This window comes from Centruroides sculpturatus, unplaced genomic scaffold (genome assembly GCF_000671375.1).
Source record: "Centruroides sculpturatus isolate CEXI.00-Female unplaced genomic scaffold, Cexi_2.0 scaffold93, whole genome shotgun sequence".
Taxonomy (NCBI): Eukaryota; Metazoa; Arthropoda; class Arachnida; order Scorpiones; family Buthidae; genus Centruroides; species Centruroides sculpturatus.
The window spans coordinates 968,161-986,927 of NW_019384297.1; the positions used below are offsets into that span (position 1 = coordinate 968,161).

Consider the following 18,767-nt stretch of genomic DNA (forward strand, 5'->3'; position numbering starts at 1 on the left):
AATCTTGCACATTGCTTTCTCTTAACACTTCCATTGTTAACATTTTCATTGTTACTTAACACTTCCATTGTTAACACTTCCCCGTGGGGGAGAATTTTGAAAAATCCCTTCTTAGTGTACATTCTCGTGACATACCCTATTAAAACGCTATCAAAAATGCAAAAAATTGCATCTAAAATAGTATAATAGAAGCCAAGTTCTTCACAGGAAGCCTTAATCCTGTCCCTCTCCCTCGCGGGGAGAATTTTGAAAAATCCCTTCTTAGTGTACATTCTCATGATGTATCCTAACTGTGTACCAAAATTTCAACCTTCAACTCTTAACTGTTTGGGCTCTGCATTTATTATTATTATTATTATTATTATTATCAATCAATCTCGATTATACAGTAGAGCATCGATTATCCAACTCAATTGGGGACTCAGGTTGGTCGGATAACTGAAAAAATCGGATAACCGAAAATAATGAAATAATGCATTATTATTATAGTATATTAGTATATCGTTAACCTACTTTGCGTTGAATTTTCATCGATGTTAAGCCTAACAAATTTTTTTTTTAAATAACAATCGTTGCTATTGTATCGTTAAAATTATTTTTAAATTATTTTATTGTTCACAAAACAAACAACCACTCATAATTAGAAAATTAAATCTCGTTTAAATACTGGCTTCCCTTTCATGGTCGAGCCAGTTTTGCCAGCTAAAACATGCAAAAATTTAGCAAAAATTATATTAAAGTAGCCAAGACATAGCCAAATATTGTAGTGCCACATCACTAGGAGACATTTGAAATTTGCTGACTAGAACGGTCAGTTAACCGATGTGACGGTTAATCGGGGGTCGGATAATCGATGCTCTACTGTATATATGTAGTAGCAGATTGGCCCGGTGTTGATTGGGCAAATAGTAACAATAGCGAGGAGTAAGATTATTACATTATAGTCAATCTTACCTGTTTTCAAAGAATGCAAGAATTAGGTGCCCCTGTTTCCAGACTAATTAGAGAATTTTTAGATGGGTTAAAAAATGTTCAATTTTCCGCAAAAGCTAAAAAACTGCATCTGTGTCTGTAAATCTTGCATGTCACTTCCATTGTTGACATTTTCCCGCAAGGGAAGTGGTAACAACCTCACTCCCGCTGGTGGAATTTCAAAAAATCCCTTCTTAGTGTATATTCTTGTGATGTACCCTATTAAAACATAATCAAAAACACAAAAAACCGCATCTGCGCCTGTAAATTTTGCATGTTGCTTTCTCTTAACACTTCCATTGTTGATACTTCCAATGTTAACACTTCCATTGTTACTTAACAATCCATTGTCAAAGCCTTAATCCTGTCCCTCTCCCTCCTAGGGGGAATTTCGAAAATCCCTTCTTAGTGTGCATTCTCGTGACGTACTCTAACTGTGTACCAAATTTCAACTTTCAACTCTTAACCATTTGGGCTCTGTGCTGATTATTATTATTATTATTATCAACCCATCTTAATTATATATGTAGATATATATAGATTAAGACTTGTCAACTAGAACATATTATGGAAAAAAATTAATTATTTGTAACAGAAAAAACTGAAATAAATGAATATAATTTTTTAATGGATGGACTAAAAGTATCTGGAAAAACTTTGAGAAACAATAAAAAATATACTTTTCAAATTTGAACCAAGTTGTTAGTCTGACATTACATCCATAACACATATTTTATAATTATTTTAGAAAACCTTAAAAGAATACCATCTTCAGTTTTCAATAAGTTTAGTATTGCTGTGAGGATTACATTTCGGACAAATCTTCCATTTGAATCTTCAGTTCTACTGGTGTTCATATGTAACCATTTTATAAATCCTTGTCTGTTTTAACATTTACACATGAAGACTTAACAGCAAAAACCAGACTAAAATCCTCCATGATTAGTGCTTTCAGTAAAATTTTTATTATTTTCAAAAATTTGTAACTTTAAAGATTTTTTCTTATCAAGAGCTTAGTTTGCAGTGTAATCTGTGTTTTTAAAATTCTCATCTATTGCTTGCTTATTTTAGCACTAGTTTACTTTTTTAATTGGCTTGTGAAGTTATTCTACTTTTTTTTAAAAGAGAATATTTATTTTGAAAACCCTTGATTAACTTATAAATTGTGCAAACAAGAAGTACATATTTCATCTTTAAATGTGCATTTAGTACATACATTTCTTGTTACCTTTCCATACTTGAAACACGATTTGTCTAATTGCTGTTTTCTTTCACATTAATGATATACCATCAGTAAGGTTTTATACACAGTATAAAATTAATTGCTTCAGGCCCTGAGAACAGCACATTACATAATTATTTAAGTAATTTCTAAATGGGTCCAAAATTTTCCGGATACTTTTAGCCCACTCATTACTGGAGCATTCAGCTGTTTGAAGATTTTTTATGATGGAAATATTAACAGACATGACAAGCCATATGTATTTGTTTACTATAATAGTACAAAAGAAACTGTTCAATAACATTATTATTTTTTTGTTTATGTACATTTTTTTAAATTACTAGATGTGCAGTATTATGTCTGATATTAATCTTGCTGTTACCAAGTCTTAATATGTACAGTACCTACTATTAGGTACTTCAGTACCTAATGAGTAATATAAAATTTGTATAATAAATAAAACAATGACTAATACTAAAGAGAACAAAATTGTAGCAGAATATTATACACCATTAAAAACAAGACAACAATCTGAACTCCAGCAATTCAAAAATAGTTACAAATCTTTTACTCAAGATAAAAAAATCTTAAAACTGGGGAAGAAGGAAGATGATAGGTATAGAGAAAAAAAATGTGTAAAAGATAGAGATTAGCAAAAAGTTGAGTACCCAGGCTTTGTAGTAATTCACGACTTGGGTGGATGCCAATTTTAGTTTTCTTGGGAAGAAAAATAGTTTCTTGTTGTCAATCTTACTTTGGTGTCTTGTGTGGGCTGCTGAAGCAGCAGCCCACACAAGACACCAAAGTAATATAATATCGTAACTACAATTGTAATATCGTAACCACAATAAGATTGTTAATATTGTAACCACAATAGAGTTACTCTTTGGTCTTTCAGATCCTTTTGTTGTCTCCGGTCATCGCCAATCTGACCTGGAGCATGACCTTTCACGTGTTCCCTGTCGACATCCAAGCCAAGAGTGACTGTTTCTCCACTCCTTAGCCCTTAGGGACTCTTTCCTTTCTTCTTGTTCTAAGAATTGGTCATCATCACCCAAGGGGAAGGGTTAGAAAAGAAAATTTTAGAAGAAATATAACAATAGAACAAAGAAGAAAACTACAACTAAACTTAAATTAATATATACAAAATATGGCATACAGCCACAGTATTCAACAAAGAATATCCAAAATTTTAAAAAAAGTTTTCAAGTCTTATTAACAAGTTAATAAATTAAAAATTACTATTTTCATTATTGTTTTTATTATCATAATTATTCTTATTGTTTTCCTTCACGCAAGTTTCAGGCATTTTACTCAATCCGCCTTCCTCAGGGAGATATACACTTATCAAAGAATGATTGATCTCCGCTTTTGCAGACAGTGAGATCCAGTACATCAAGAAACTACTAACAGAAATGAAACTCAGCAACTGTAAGTCCTCACAACTACTCTGCGAAATGCACAATCTGGCTGACGAAAAAATTCTCACAAATTTTTTTGAAGACTGTGGCTTCAGCACCTACCGATCAACATGCAAAGCATCCTGTTGGTTAGCAGTGATGAACTCTCGAAATTAGCTGCTATGGCCAACCAGATTTGGGAACTCAGCCCTGGCCCAATGACAGCACAACTTGCCTCCATAGCAACCAGAAGCACACACTATATGGAGTCGCTCCCTGCCCTGGACACCCTGCAAAAGCAAATAACAGAACTGCCACTGCAGGTAGCTGTACTTAATGAGCAAATATATCCATGTGCGAGACAACAAAAAACTTATCCAGATCAAGGGAGAGATTACACAGTTGACCATCCAGCTGCAACATTTGTTACTACCATGCCACATTCAGGAGAGATGCCTACAAGTGTTGGCAATTGTGTAACTTCAAAGAACAAAAGGTTGCAGTTGAGGAAGCGGAAAACTGACTCCACGACTCTCTTTGGCGACAGCGATGACGACAATTGAGCAGAGTCGCCTTTATTTAAGTGACAAGGATACAGCAATCCTATACCTTGTGGACACTGGAGCAGACATTTCCATTATACCCCCATCACTCCACAAGAGACACAACAGCAACAAGCTTGAGCTTTATGCCGCCAACGGATTGACAATCAAGACCTATGGCCAAAAGTTACTGAACTTAGACCTCGGATTATGAAGAAACTTTCCATGGGTATTCATCATCATCAGCACGGATTTCCTGTATCATTTCAATCTGCTGGTTGACAGCAGTCACCATCTACTCATTGACGGTGTTACAAACCTTCACACGAATGCCAAATTCCTTCCTTACAACACATCCAAAATCCAAGTACTGAAAGACGTCTCCGTATACCAAAAAATCCTTAGTGAGTTTCCAGATTTGGTCCAGCCATTAATCATCAACACCAAGATCAAGGAACACAACATCACACATTTCATCAAAACCAAGGGCCTGCCAGTGTTTGCCAGACCAAGGAGACTCTCGGCAGACAAACTAAAGGCAGCCTGCAAAGAGTTTGAATTTATGCTCCAAAAGGGCCTATGATGCCCTTCAAAAAGCAACTGGGCCAGTCCACTACACCTGACACAGAAAAAGTCAGGAGATTGGAGACTGTGTGGTGATTACAGAATACTCAACAGTGTTACCATCCTGGATAGATATCCAATCCTATTCCTTACTGATTGCAACCATATTCTACATATTATGAAGATCTTCTCCTCGATAGATCTGGTATATGCTTACCAGCAGGTACCCGTACATGAACCTGACATTCCTAAAACTGCTGCTATCACTCCCTTTGGTGTGTTCAAAATTCACTTCATGACATTCGGACTATGAAACGCAGCTCAAATCTTTCAGTGGTTCATGAATATGGTGCTCACTGGTCATTTTCTGTTATCTAGACGACATTCTCGTTGCCTCTCCAGACGAAGAAACACATCAACGACACCTTCGTACCTGCTTCAGCAGATTAAACGAGTGTGGACTATGTATCAATCAAGCTAAGTGTACCTTTGGCGCCATGTCTATACAATTTCTAGGGTACATGATAATGCCAGAAGGCCTACGTCCTCTACAATCGAAAGTGGACTGTATTCAAAATTTCTTCGACCAGAGACATCTACAGCAATGCAATGATTCCTTGAAATGATAAACTTTTACCACAGGTTCATCCCAGAATGTGCTGTGTTGCAGGTTTCTCTTAACGCCATATTAATCGATCATATTAAAACCAGCACCAAGCCTCTTGTCTGGCCCGAAGAAGCAAGCAGAGCCTTCAACAACATGAAAGAAGCCTTAAGCAGAGCCTCTCTGGTCACCCACCCAGCATCAGAGACTAAACTTTCCCTAACCACTGATGCTTCAGATGTTGCAATGGGAGCCATCTTACACCAAAAGCTTAATGGCATTAAACAACCCCTGTGTTTTTTCTCCAGAACTCTCATCAAGCCTCAAATGAAATACAGCGCATATGGCTGGGAGCTGCTAGCCATCTATTCAGCCGTCAAGCATTTTCGACACCTGGTGGAATCAAGGCCATTTGTTATCTACACAGATTACAAACTCTTCACCTATGCCCTCCTCCAGGATTTGGCCAAAGCGTCCCCTTGCCAACTCCGATAATTGAACTATATATATCACAGTTTTCAACCAAGTTACACCATATATCTGGCAGGAACAACATTGTAGCAGACTCACTGTCATGTATAAACATCATCAGCGCACCATCCATAAACTACAACACCATCGCAGACGCCCAACAGGATGATGAACTGTCAGAATTGCAACAGAACCCAAATTATAAAATAATAACGATACACCTTCCAAGTCCAACAAAATCCCTGTTCTGCGACAACTTTACTGGTCACTATAGACTGTACATACCTCCCTCTTTTCGAAGGGAAGTGTTTTCGGTCATTCACAACTTGTTGCACCCAGGAGCTCGTGCAACATCCACACTGGTCACTCAGAGGAACATTTGGCCAAATATGAAAAAAAAGCTGCTGGACATGGTCACAAACATGTTTAGCCTGCCAAAAGTCAAAAATCCACTGCCATACTCATACACCTCTGTTGAAGTTCCTTGTTCCAAATTCATGATTCAAGCACATCAATGTTGATATAGTCTGTTACCACTCTTGGAGGGATCAAGGTATCTTCTTACAACAATTGACTCATTCTCAATGTGAGTGCATGCAATGACATTACTAGATTAGACAGCCGACACAATTGCCAAGGCACATGGACTACAGCCTTACTGCTTGTCCTCCTAGGCCTCTGCTCAGCCATCAAAGAGGATATTGGAGCATTCCTAGCCAAACTCCTGTACAGCACTCCATTACGTCTACCAGGCAAACTTCCGGCAGTTGAGAAGGCGGAGTTCATGTGACAGCTGCAACAATTCCTTCGTATGCTGAGACTGATCCCAACAACATAACATGGGAAGTGAACAACCTTCGTCTCTGAGTGGCTGACAGACTGTTTGCAGCTTTGTGCTCAATCCGAAAGCACATCCTTCACTTCAACCAGCCTATCTTGGCTCATACCATGTACATCGCCGCTTCAAAAAGTTTTTTATATTGACGTTGTGGGCTTTCCTAAAAGGGTATCGATAGTAGGCTGAAACCCACATTCCTTCTAAGCAAAGAAATGCTGCCAGAACACATCCTACGAGTACATCAACACCATCAGACTGCCAACATCCAACATCACCTGCCAAGACGACTGGAAGAGAAACTTCATCAGGGCACGTTATCCAACTCCCTGTACATTTTCTGGATATGATCTGCTCACCCACTGGGGGAGGGGAAGTGTATAGGACAGAGGGTGCCACCACATGACCTTCATTCTCTGACCTCACTTTGCTCCCATACTCCGAGGAGAGACAGCTTTTCACTTTATGTTAGTTAACCTTTTGGAGTCAACAGCTGTGCTGATCTTGGATTTGTATTATATCTGGACACTATTGTAAATATCACGTGGCCGATTCAAATAAAGTAAATTATTCGCCTGGATCATTTTCTCAGTTAGTCTTTGCTGACAAAGGATGCAGAACACGTAGTTGAGATTAATGTGGACATCACGGACAAGGTAGGATGCAATCAGACCATTTCCGCCTAGCATCAAAACATGCTATGTATGGATTTTAGCCACACTGCTAAAAGTATATGATGATTTGGGATTTGGTTCACATATATGAATAGTTTTCACAATAGATTCAAAATCAGAATAAATTACATACAGATGTCTTAACATTCTTTGAATATTTTAAAATTTTAATACATTATTTCCAGGCATTATTGGAACACATGGCTCATTACTAAAGCATAATTTTGATGTTTCTTCAAAACATCTTCAGTTCTTGCAGAGTAATTCAAACATCTTCTACAGAAATATTTTTTGTTTCTATTTACTTTCAACTGATCATTTAATAATTGACTCAAATTCTTGATCCAACAATAATGATTTATATCTTTATTTCCAAAGTATGATAAGTCCATATTCATTTCATAGAAATGCTTGTTATTATGATAGAAAGGATAAAATATTTTTTCTTCATAACTAAACACGGTAATACAGTGAAACCTTGCTTAACGAGCACCTCGCATAATGAGCAAAACAAATTTGTAAAATATGACTTGCTTAATGTAGTGGCGTAGCGTGAAATTTTCCTCTGCCCCAGGCAGTCGCCTGGGGCAGAGGAAAATTTCGCCTCCCCTTATTTAGGTATCTCAATTTAAAAGACTAAAATTCAGTTTCATCACAGAATAAGTAATGAAAAATTTCGTTCTAGTGTTGCCACCTTTTTAAAATCGCTGGCCCGGACAGCAGGTGAGGTTTGTTCGAACAGAAGTTCCTGACGGAATGTCATTTTGCAATGCAAAGAATAATGTGCAGTGCATGCTGGTCAGTTACAGTTAGCGACTAGATAGACTTGGATAGGAGTAACGCAAGTGACCTAGCTCTATTGGATATTGGATGTGTATATATATGAATAAATCGTACAAGAAAAAAAAAAGGTCGACAGGTTGCGCACGATATCCCCAGATGGCGAGTCGATTCCAGGATTGTCCAGATGGTAACACTATTCCGTGCTCATTTCAATCAGTCTGAATCGTAGGTGGACGAAGATATGAAATAAAATGGTTCAAATTCTTACAAGATATTATTATTTATTATGAAATTTTGCCGCCCTCTAAAAAGTGCCGCCCGGGGTGGGCCGCCCCTGCCACCCCCACTACACTACACTACTGGCTTAATGAGCGATGTTTTGCACAATGAGTGATGAGACGGATGTCCTAGATTGTGCACATGCTCCATCAGTCTGTGTTTAGCACTTGTTCCGCTAGCATCTTAATGTCGCTTGTGATCAAACTTTTTTCCAAAATTGTGTTCAGACATATTACATATGAACATCAACAACCATAGCCCATTATATAATAAACATGCCAAACGATGTGCCAAATTCTTGGGCTATGTGAAGGCTATAATTAAATATGAAAAATTAATTAATTTGACTAGAAGTTGGCAGTTATGCTACCATCTCATATTAAATTTAATATGAGATAGAAGCATAACTGCCAACCTCTAGTCAAATTAATTAATCGGCATTAATAATCTCATTTATTAATTCTGCCTTATTGTATCTTTTAATGTATCTTATAACTAAGGATTTTGCTATATTATGTAACTGAAGCAAACAACAACTATTCAAATCATGTTTTACTTTATGCAAATGTATTTGAGTTTCAGGATCAGACTTAATAATGACTAAAATCAGCATTAAGTCTGACCCTACTGGAGATACACATAACTTCCTTTAATAAATAATTTTGCTGGTAAAGGTTTGAGTAGTTTAATGAAATATCAAATACAATATCAGTTAGTGAAGCACATTATTAGCATAAACATTATTGAGAATTATATCCTAGTTATAAAAATAAATATGATAGGTTTGAGATTTTTAAAATTTATTGATGGATTGCATTTACTGTAATTTTTTTTTATTTATTTTCTTGATAATGCTATGAACAAGAATATTTAAAATTGTTTTATTTTATAAAGTTTATTATTTTATTAAAGTTGAAAATTTTTGAATTTATGGGCAATTTATTATACAATTTTCAGGAATTTCTATAAGACTTGGTACCAATTTATTCTTCAGAAAAAGAAATAGTTATTTAAGAAAACCAATATAAAGGAGAAACATTTCTGGACCTTTGTCATATATAATGTTACATGTAAATTAAAGTTTAAATTTCATATGTTTCAGGAACATCCTACATTTATTTTTAATGATATGAGCTGAAGTTGGTCTGAATAAAAGTTTGAAAATATTTTCCTTTACTTAAATTTGATTTTCTTAAATAGTTATTAGTTATTATTTATGTATTTTGTTTTTTGTTATTTTAATGTTATAATACATTTCATAGTTATTAGTGTTTTTACTTTCATATTCATTTTATTTACCTTTGCATTTTATATATCACTTTTATTCTAAATTTTGTATATTTGATTTAATGTTTAAATTTATGTTATTTTACATTTGAACTTTGTATTCAATGGTTTTACTGAAAAAGGCCCATTTAATTTGGTCAAAAACATTTTTATTTCATCAAACTTATTTCTGGAGTTTAAAGGTGTGAATTTTTGAGTATGAGTGTTAATTTCTCCAGTTGTTTATGATATTTTGATATTAAAATAAAGAATGGTCAACAAGTAAATTGCCCATCAGGAAATTTTCAAATGGGCTAGTCCATCACTGTAAATGATGCATTTAACTGATGCTTTCTTTTAAGTGTAAGTAGTCAGTGTTGTCTCCCACAGAAGTTGCACTTTCTTCCAGATTACAGAAATGTGATGAATGGGTTGTTCTTATGCATGTCTCTGATATCCAGTTGTCAGTGGAAGGTTCTTTAAATGTGAAAGGAAAAGCTGTAAGAAAGTTCAAAAACAATTATCCTAGGATTGAGTTTGTTTATGAACTTTTGATGAGACATCCAGAACTCAAAACATCTTGCTGAAAATTTGAAGGTATCCAGAGCATCTGTTATCAGGGAAATTATCAAAAGATATTTTGATAATTTGGAACTGTCCTTGGAGGATGTTCCTTTGCAGAATATCATCAACTGTAACAAGACTAATTTTTCTGATGACTCAGGAAAAGAAGAGATATTGGTAAGAAAAGATGAAAAACATCCTCATGTGATATGAGATTCTTCCAAATCAAGATGATAGTCAGTGGCAGGGGAATTTTATTGCCTCCAAATATTGTTTATAAAAGCATGTATTTGTATGAGAGTTGGTAGACGATGGTGTGTCAGGGACCAGGTACAACAGAAATAAGAGTAGTTGAAAATGAATGTTTGATATGCCAGTCTTTGAGAGGATTGGCTTTTCAAGATATGTGTATCATTTTCGAACTTGTTGGGAGGTCCTATGGTCTTAATTGATGACAACTTGCCAAGCCATATCTTCATGAATATCATACAGAAGTTTTGTGAATTGAACATTAGATTTATGTGCTACCTTTAAACTCTACTGACAAATGCTCATTTTCCAACTGTTGAAGTGTACCCAGAGAAAGCATTTAAGCATTTATAGTCTTGGAAAGATGAACATTGAGGGATTTGCCAAAAACAGAATTTCCAATGATGCCAAAGATGGTATTGGAAACTGTTGGCAAATTTTTTGAATATAGAGTGCACTCTGGCTTTCAAAAACAGGCATTATACTATTGGACAGGGAACATGCTCTCAGTACACTTCCACAAAAGATCCCTTCTGAAGTTAACGAAGGCATTAATCCTGCATAAACATTTTGGAATCAAGCTTTCATACAGCTACTGCAACAATGTCACCAGCAATATCTACCAATACTAAAAAACAAATGAGAAAAACACATGACAAAAAATACAACTGGAGCCTGAGTAAAGTTATGGTTCTACCACCATTCATGAAACTGTAAGTCTGATAACAGTACTGGTGACTGTGATGATATACATTTGGATAGTGCTGAAACATCAGTTTAGAATAGAGTTGACTCTGATGTAAGTGAAGGAGATAAAAATGTCCAAGACTTGACACTTTTAAATGGTGACTTTGTTCTTGTTAAATTTGAAACTGATTGCCAAAATCTTATCTTTGGGAGTCAAGTCACTTCAGCAACAATATCTGATGCAAATTGATTCAAGTGTCATCCATGAGAAAGAAGAAAAATATAAAACAAACCTATTTTTTCTTTTCCCAAAAAATAGACAAATGCCAAATTATTGCAAAATTACATCGGGCTACAATAATGCTACTATGTACTAATTAAATGTCAAGTAATTTGGCCTATAGGCTTTTGACATTTAATTAGTAAATAGCAGCATTATTGTAGACCAATGTAATCTAATAATCATTTGGCATTAATTCAAAAATTGGATTAATGAATATTTATATTTCAAATAGAGGAAAGTGAAGTATCCAAATTACAAATTTTGAAAAAGCTGGGGATACCACAGATTCTTCATTGGGGACAGTATGTGTTCTCAGATTACATACCAGAAATTGTAGATAAATAAAATTCTACATTTTCTGATATGTAATCTGGTAGTTTAAATAAATAAAATAGTAAAAAGATTGTTGTTATTTTTATTTTTATATTTAAAATTGTTTATATATTATTTGACTCATAAGGTGTCCACTATTGTAGATTTCTTGCAATATTACACTAAGACAATTAGTTTTGCTAGTTTTGATTTCTTTTATTCACAGAATAAGATTTCATATCCAGTCCAGTGTTATATCTCAGATTAAAGAATTCAACAATAGATTCAGTCATTTCTAACCTAAATTGTATGTACTAGTTTAAGGCATCATCCTCCAGGTAATTCCTCAACATAAGTAATTTGTCTTTTTCATTCCATTTTGTTTTTTTCATTCATAAAATTTAGCTGTTATCTCAAACCATTTTATAAAATTCTCAATGTTGCAATTTGGGCTTACTCTGATCTTGTGACTGGGTCCTTTCTACTTTCTTTTTGCTCCAACTTGTTCTGAATCACCTGCGATCCTTGTATATTTTTGTGGTAAACCCTTGATTGATTCAGTTTGCTTCTGTCTTTTTCCCATGGTCAATTTCAGTTTAGATCCTGTCAACTTGTAAATTCTTCATTCATTTTCTTCTTTGATCCTGGCTGTCCGTTCATATCCTTTGGTTCCCAGACCAAAAATGGTCTACCTATCCTTTGTGCAGGGACAAGAGCCCTCATTGTTCATGGATCATTTTCCAATGAGGACAACCCTTTTGTTTTTTGACACTTTTGACCTGGGGTGACTTTTGAAATAAGTGGTTTGCTTATATGCATTTCCTGTTCTTCATATATATGTGTGTGTGTGTGTGTGTGTTGTGTACAGTACAACGGGTGATCATAAAATAAAAATACAAAGTCATGTAAATTCCAGTTGGTATTTATTAGGTAAATCCAACCAAATACAAAGAGACTCATGTGAAAGGCTTCTACATACACTACATCTCAATGTAGTTTCCCATTCAGTTCTGACATTTATCCCACAAGATTCATGATGCCTGTCTTATAGAGCTGAAGTCCTGTGTCAAAGCCAAGTCCTTACTTCGTTATGCACATCCTTATCTGAGTGAAACTGGCATCCCCTGAGATGTTTCTCCAGAGGAGCAAAAAGATAGCCATCACTTGGAATGAGGTCCAGGCTGCAGGCTGGATATTGCAACATATTTCACTTGAAACCCACCAGGATGTAACCTGTGAACAGTCAGAACTATTTTGCCACATTATTGCAATTCATTATTGTTTCCCCATATACAGTAACCAAAAAATTTTTTTTTTGGGTTACTGAAATGGTGGTACGGCAATTGGAAAACAAGGTCCTACCTCACTACCTCCACAACATCCAATTATATAGGAGGTATATAGATGACATCATTATTATCTGGAAAACAACGCCAGATGCTACAACCTTTGTCGATTCTTTCAACAATAATCCGTATGGGTTGACTCTAGAATTAGAGCAATCTAACCCATCAGAAGTATACTTTCTGGATATAAACATTAAGGTCGATACCTCGGGAATCAATACGTCGGTATATCCAGAACAGAGCCGGCCCTACCATAGGGCGAAAGGAGCAGCCGCTCCAGGCGCTAAGTCCTAGGGGGCGCCTCAGTGGTATAGAAAATTAAAGGGTATAAATTTGGGGCAACCAAGGGCAGTGGCGTAGCGAGGGGGTGCAAGGGGGTGTATCAAGCACTGGGTGCCACTCGCAGAGGGGTGCCCAAATGATCTCCAAGACAAACTATATGTCCTAGGTGGGGAACCTGCGGCCTCGAGGCCGCATGCGGCCTCCGCGAGGTTCTTGTGCGGCCCTTTGCCACCTAGTACGAAATGGTAGAGTTCGTTTCAAACAACTATTGTACATCAATGCCATGACAGTTGCGCGAAAAATCCCGCCAAAGACAGTCATATTGTAACATGACGTCAGAATACTAGTCTGAAACGGACTCTAACACGCATGAGCGAGGCTCTGGCCCACAGACCATCCGTTTCAGACTTGGACACTCAATGTTAATTTTTTAAACAGTTTTTTTTCGTTTAGTAACTAAACGAAAAAAAACTGTTTAAAAAATGTTAATTTTTTAAAAAACTGTTTAAAAAGCGCTAGCAGCGCCAACTACCTTGTCTAAGAAGTAAACAAAACTCGGTTTCAGATCTCCCATTTGAGTGTCACACCTTGCTTTGGCTTCTCTGACTCGCATCTCTCAACGCTTCCCTGTTGCGATCTTCAGCAAACTGTAGTTAACAGTGAGTGCTTATAACAGTTACACGGTTTTATTGTATTTCTAGAAAGTATACACTTTGTTAAAGATATTATTTGATATTCGTTTTTTTATCCATCATGTCAAATAGTAAGAGAAGAAAATTAGGTGATGAAAACAGAACATTTAATGTAGAATGGGAGTTAGATTTTTTCTTTACTGCTGAGAAAGATAAAATGATGTGTTTGTTGTGCAATACAGTTTTAAATACTTTAAAAAAAGCGAATGCAAATAAACACTATTTGACTCATAAAGAACATAAATATTTCGCTTTAGAAGGTGAATCACGAAAAGCTGCACTTCAAAAGTTGAAAAATGAGAAGCATCATCAGCAGGCATCTTTTAGTGCCTTTGTAAATCAAAATTCCGCTGCAGTTGCTGTTACGTATAAAATAGCACATATACTTGGAAAAAGGGGCAAACCATTTAGTGACATTGAAATAATTAAAGAATGTATTGTTGAAGCAGTGAGTATGTTAGATCCAAGAAATGTCGACAAATACAAACAATTACCTCTTTCAAGAAGAACTGTAACAGATCGACAGCACGAATTAGCGCAAAATGTAACAGAGCAACTTCATACAATTATACAAAATGAAGATGTTTATTTTTCAATTGCTTTAGATGAAAGCACTGATAAAACAGATTCGGCACAAGTTTTATATTTTATTCGTGCTATAACTAAAGATTTTCAATGTTACGAAGAACTACTTGCGTTGGGTACACTAACTGGAAGAACTCGAGGAGCCGATATTTTCGAAAACTTCAAAGAAGTATGTAATAAATTACAATTGAATGTCAGTAATTTAGTCAGTGTCTGCACCGATGGCGCACCTTCCATGAGAGGCAAAAAAGAAGGATTCGTTGCTTTGTTAAAAAAGGAAAACTTAAACTTGAAAAAATTGATATCATTTCACTGCATTTTGCATCAGCAAAATCTTTGCGCAAAATCTACCATTTTGCAAGACACTCTGGATAGAACCATTGCCATTGTCAACTATATTCGCGTAAATGCAATGCGTCATCGTGAATTTCGGCAGATGCTCTCTTTAGATGAGGAAACGTATAGTGTTGACCTACCATACTACTGCAAGGTTCGCTGGCTATCAACAGGTCAGGTTTTGATAAAAGTTTTGTCTTTACGACGACAAATTTTAAACTTTTATCAAGAACAAGGAAAACAATGTGATCTATCAGATGAAGTATTTCTCAGAAACCTTGCATTTTTGTCTGATATGATGACAAAACAAAACAATTTAAATATTTGCCTGCAAGGTGAAACGAGGTATATTTATGAAATGTGGCAAAAGATCCAAGCGTTTAGAAAAAAATTATCATTTTTCAAAACATTGCTTTGTCGATCGGAAATATCTGCACAACACTTCCCGGAGCTAGCTAAAATGTTAAATGAGCAGAACTGTGAAAATAAAATATTCGATGAATATGTAGGTGTCTTGGATTGTTTAATAGAAGAGTATACTAATAGATTTTCTGATTTTGACGAGCACACTCCTGCTATGAAACTGGCATTTGAACCACATTTAATAGATATATCCGAGGCTCCTGCAGAACTACAAATGGAGTTAATTGATTTAGGGGAAGATAGTATCATCAAATCCCTTTTTAACGCTAAAAAGGATCCCATAGAAATCTGGAAAAATGCTGTTGAATATCCATGCCTTCGAGAACATGCTCGCCGTTTACTTTCCTGCTTCGGAAGTACCTACTGTTGCGAGACAACATTTTCTCTCATGTCAAAAATAAAAACAAATTTAAGAACGCAAATTACAGATGCACATTTAGAGGATCAATTAAAGCTGTGTGTTACGAAGCTTGATCCAAATATACAATTACTGTCAAACAAAAAACAAAGCCAAATAAGTCACTAACTTAGTGAATAAAAAAATATTTTTTATTGTATTTTTTTATAATATTTTTATATTATTTTATATGTATATTATATTTAAAATTTTGTAGTATTATATTTTATTTTTTCTATATAATGCAATAAATTGTTAAATCTATAGAAAAACTATAATAATTTCACAAAAGTCACTTTCTTAGGTCAATCAGCTTATGCGGCCTCTCTTATTGCTGCCTAATTTAAATGTGGCCTCTAATGGTAAAAAGGTTCCCCACCTCTGCTATATGTGTTTCTGGAGGGGGCGCCAATAAAGTGTCGTGCCCCGAGCGCCAGTTATGTTCGCTACGCTACTGACCAAGGGGGCGCCATAATAGGATCTCGCTCCATCCTAAAACTTGCCTCGGGCCGGCACTGGGTATATCATAAACCCGGATCCACATCATCATATATTCCGACCGGGTCATGTGATCCAGACGCATACAAGACTGCAGCCTTTAGAGCATTAATCAGAAGAGCCTTTACACATTCATCTACCATCCAGGCTCGGGATACTGAACTAGCCTACATACTCCGCATTGCTGCCCAACACGGGTATCACAAACATATACATAGGCTAATACAACATCAGCAACGTATATATTCGGAGAGTGCGCAGGAATCGGACCAAGTTGAGGACAGCCATCTTGAAGGAATAGAGCATATTGCCATCACATACAATCCGTACCTAAAATCTCTATACGCTAAGCTTGCCAGCAAACGTCAGCTACGTCTAGATTTTAGGAAATGTCCCACCATCTTCAACCTCTTACGTAATGGAAAGGACCCTCCTAACCCCATCAGACACCCTGGAATCTATAGCATCCCCGTGAAGGACAACAGATGCGATAGGAACCTGATTTATATAGGCTCCACTAAACGGTCTTTGGGGGGTCAGAATACAAGAGCATCTAGCCGATATCCAGCATGGAAGAACTTCCACGGCCCTCGCTACGTATGTAATCGATCCGGATATAGTAGCGAACTTCTCCCAGGCCATTCTCCTCCACGATTCGCCTCCTATTGAACACCTCAAATAGCTAGAGGCTATGCACATATTTATATCCTCCATTACCAACACGTGCATAAATTTTAAAGAGGAAATGCTGTTATCGATGGCCTGGCAGGAGTTAATTCACAACACGCTCTAATTTCACCCATCAAAGTCCAACGGGCGATCTGGTCGCGCATGCGCGACTTGGATTGTGTGAATCTATTCGAACCTACAACTCAAATTTCAAGCTTTAAACGACATGATCGAACGGATTTCTACGTATAACGGATATCGAACATCTTTATAGAAACTGATTGGAACCTGAAGCAGAGCCCAGAAGGAGTTCGAAAACATTTGTTTACCGATTTTTTGCGTGATCGCACCATAAATGGTTCAGGTGTGTAAAATTTTTTGTCAATCCGGTGCGATAAATAGTGAATTTATTTTATACAGTAACCAATTCACAATGGATTTCTGATCGTGGCACATGCTTCACTCATGGAAAACAAATAACAGATTGCACTTTTTCACATGTCCAGCTCATTCTCAAGCAGGTTATCATCTTTATATGCTTCATCCAGTTCAGTGACTGCAACACACATCTGTTACAGGGTGCAAACCACAACAATGGTCACCCACTGAATTATAGCTGCAGTATAGCTACAAGAAGAAAATAAGAATAAGCTTTGTATTCTTATTTTCTGAACATCTCTGATATATAATATATATTTAAATTTATGACTATAAAAAGGAAATGTTTATGTTAATTTAAAACTTAAATTGATCAATAAAATTACTGTAGTTATTGAGAAGTTAAAAAATTAAGATCATAGTATTTTTTCCTCTGATAATGAAATTTTACTTAACACTGTAATTTCATGGAACACATCATCTTTGTTAATTGAAGTATCCCTTTATGCATAAATAAGAGAAAATATTATGATTTTAAAAAGTGGTTTTTTTTAATCAAATTAATAAGACTGTCATATTTTTCTTAAATTCCATCAAGAAATCATTTCCAGAAATATTATATTTTAAATGTAAATATTTAAAATTATTAGCATATGTTCTAATCAATACTTTATTGATTACAATGTTTCAAAAATATTACATTGTATATTTTTCAATTATAATGAAACCTGAATGCTATTATGCTGTACTGTGTTAAAATCTCATTGTTATTCATTACATTTAAAGTGGTTATTATTATCATTTAAAATATATTTTTATATATTTAAATATTTATATATATAAAATATATTTAAATATATATTAAACATTAATTGCATATGCTATAATGTAAGTGCATATGAAATAAATAAACTATTGTATGTTCCTAATATATAAACATTAAATTTTTAGCACTTAATGAAATCCAATTACATTTGAAACAGATACAATTAGCACTTAATGAAATCCAATTACAAGGTTTTTTACATAAAGGTTTTTCTTGTATACATATACAAGAAAAATTTATTTATAATGTTTTATGAGTAAGTACTAATATAATATATTACATTATAAATGCATATTCATTTCATATTTAAATAGGTATTTTTTCCAAGATTAAAGGAATAAAATTATTTTGTTTAAAATATTTTAAATATAAAGAGAATATAGATTTATTTTCCAAAAATTTATCAATTGAATGTCTTTTTCCTTTAAATACCTCTATAAACAATATATTACTGCTTTATGTATGATATTATTATGTAACGTAATCTATTTATTCTTGACTATACGTAATGCATATATGTAACTGAAACAGTTTATTTTAATAATGGTGCAATTTCTATAGATATGTTATTCTAAAATAAACAATACTTAAGTATTGTTTATTTTAGAATAACATATCTATAGAAATT

The 18,767-nt window shown here is 35.1% G+C and overlaps 2 protein-coding genes across 2 annotated transcripts in view; both read left to right on the forward strand.

Moving 5' to 3' along the window:
* LOC111626267 overlaps positions 1 to 18,767 on the forward strand; it is a 68,808-nt gene that overhangs the window by 28,375 nt on the left and 21,666 nt on the right. The gene's annotated exons all lie outside the window — the stretch shown is intronic.
* LOC111628866 (general transcription factor II-I repeat domain-containing protein 2B-like) lies at positions 13,820 to 16,008 on the forward strand. Its single transcript, XM_023372755.1, has one exon. It carries the CDS (start codon positions 14,089 to 14,091, stop codon positions 15,895 to 15,897), a length of 1,809 nt encoding a protein of 602 aa, XP_023228523.1. The 5' UTR covers positions 13,820 to 14,088; the 3' UTR covers positions 15,898 to 16,008.

Coding starts and splice junctions, on each gene's coding strand:
- LOC111628866 (XM_023372755.1), top strand. CDS start 14,089: ATGTCAAATAGTAAGAGAAGAAAATTAGGTGATGAAAACAGAACATTT.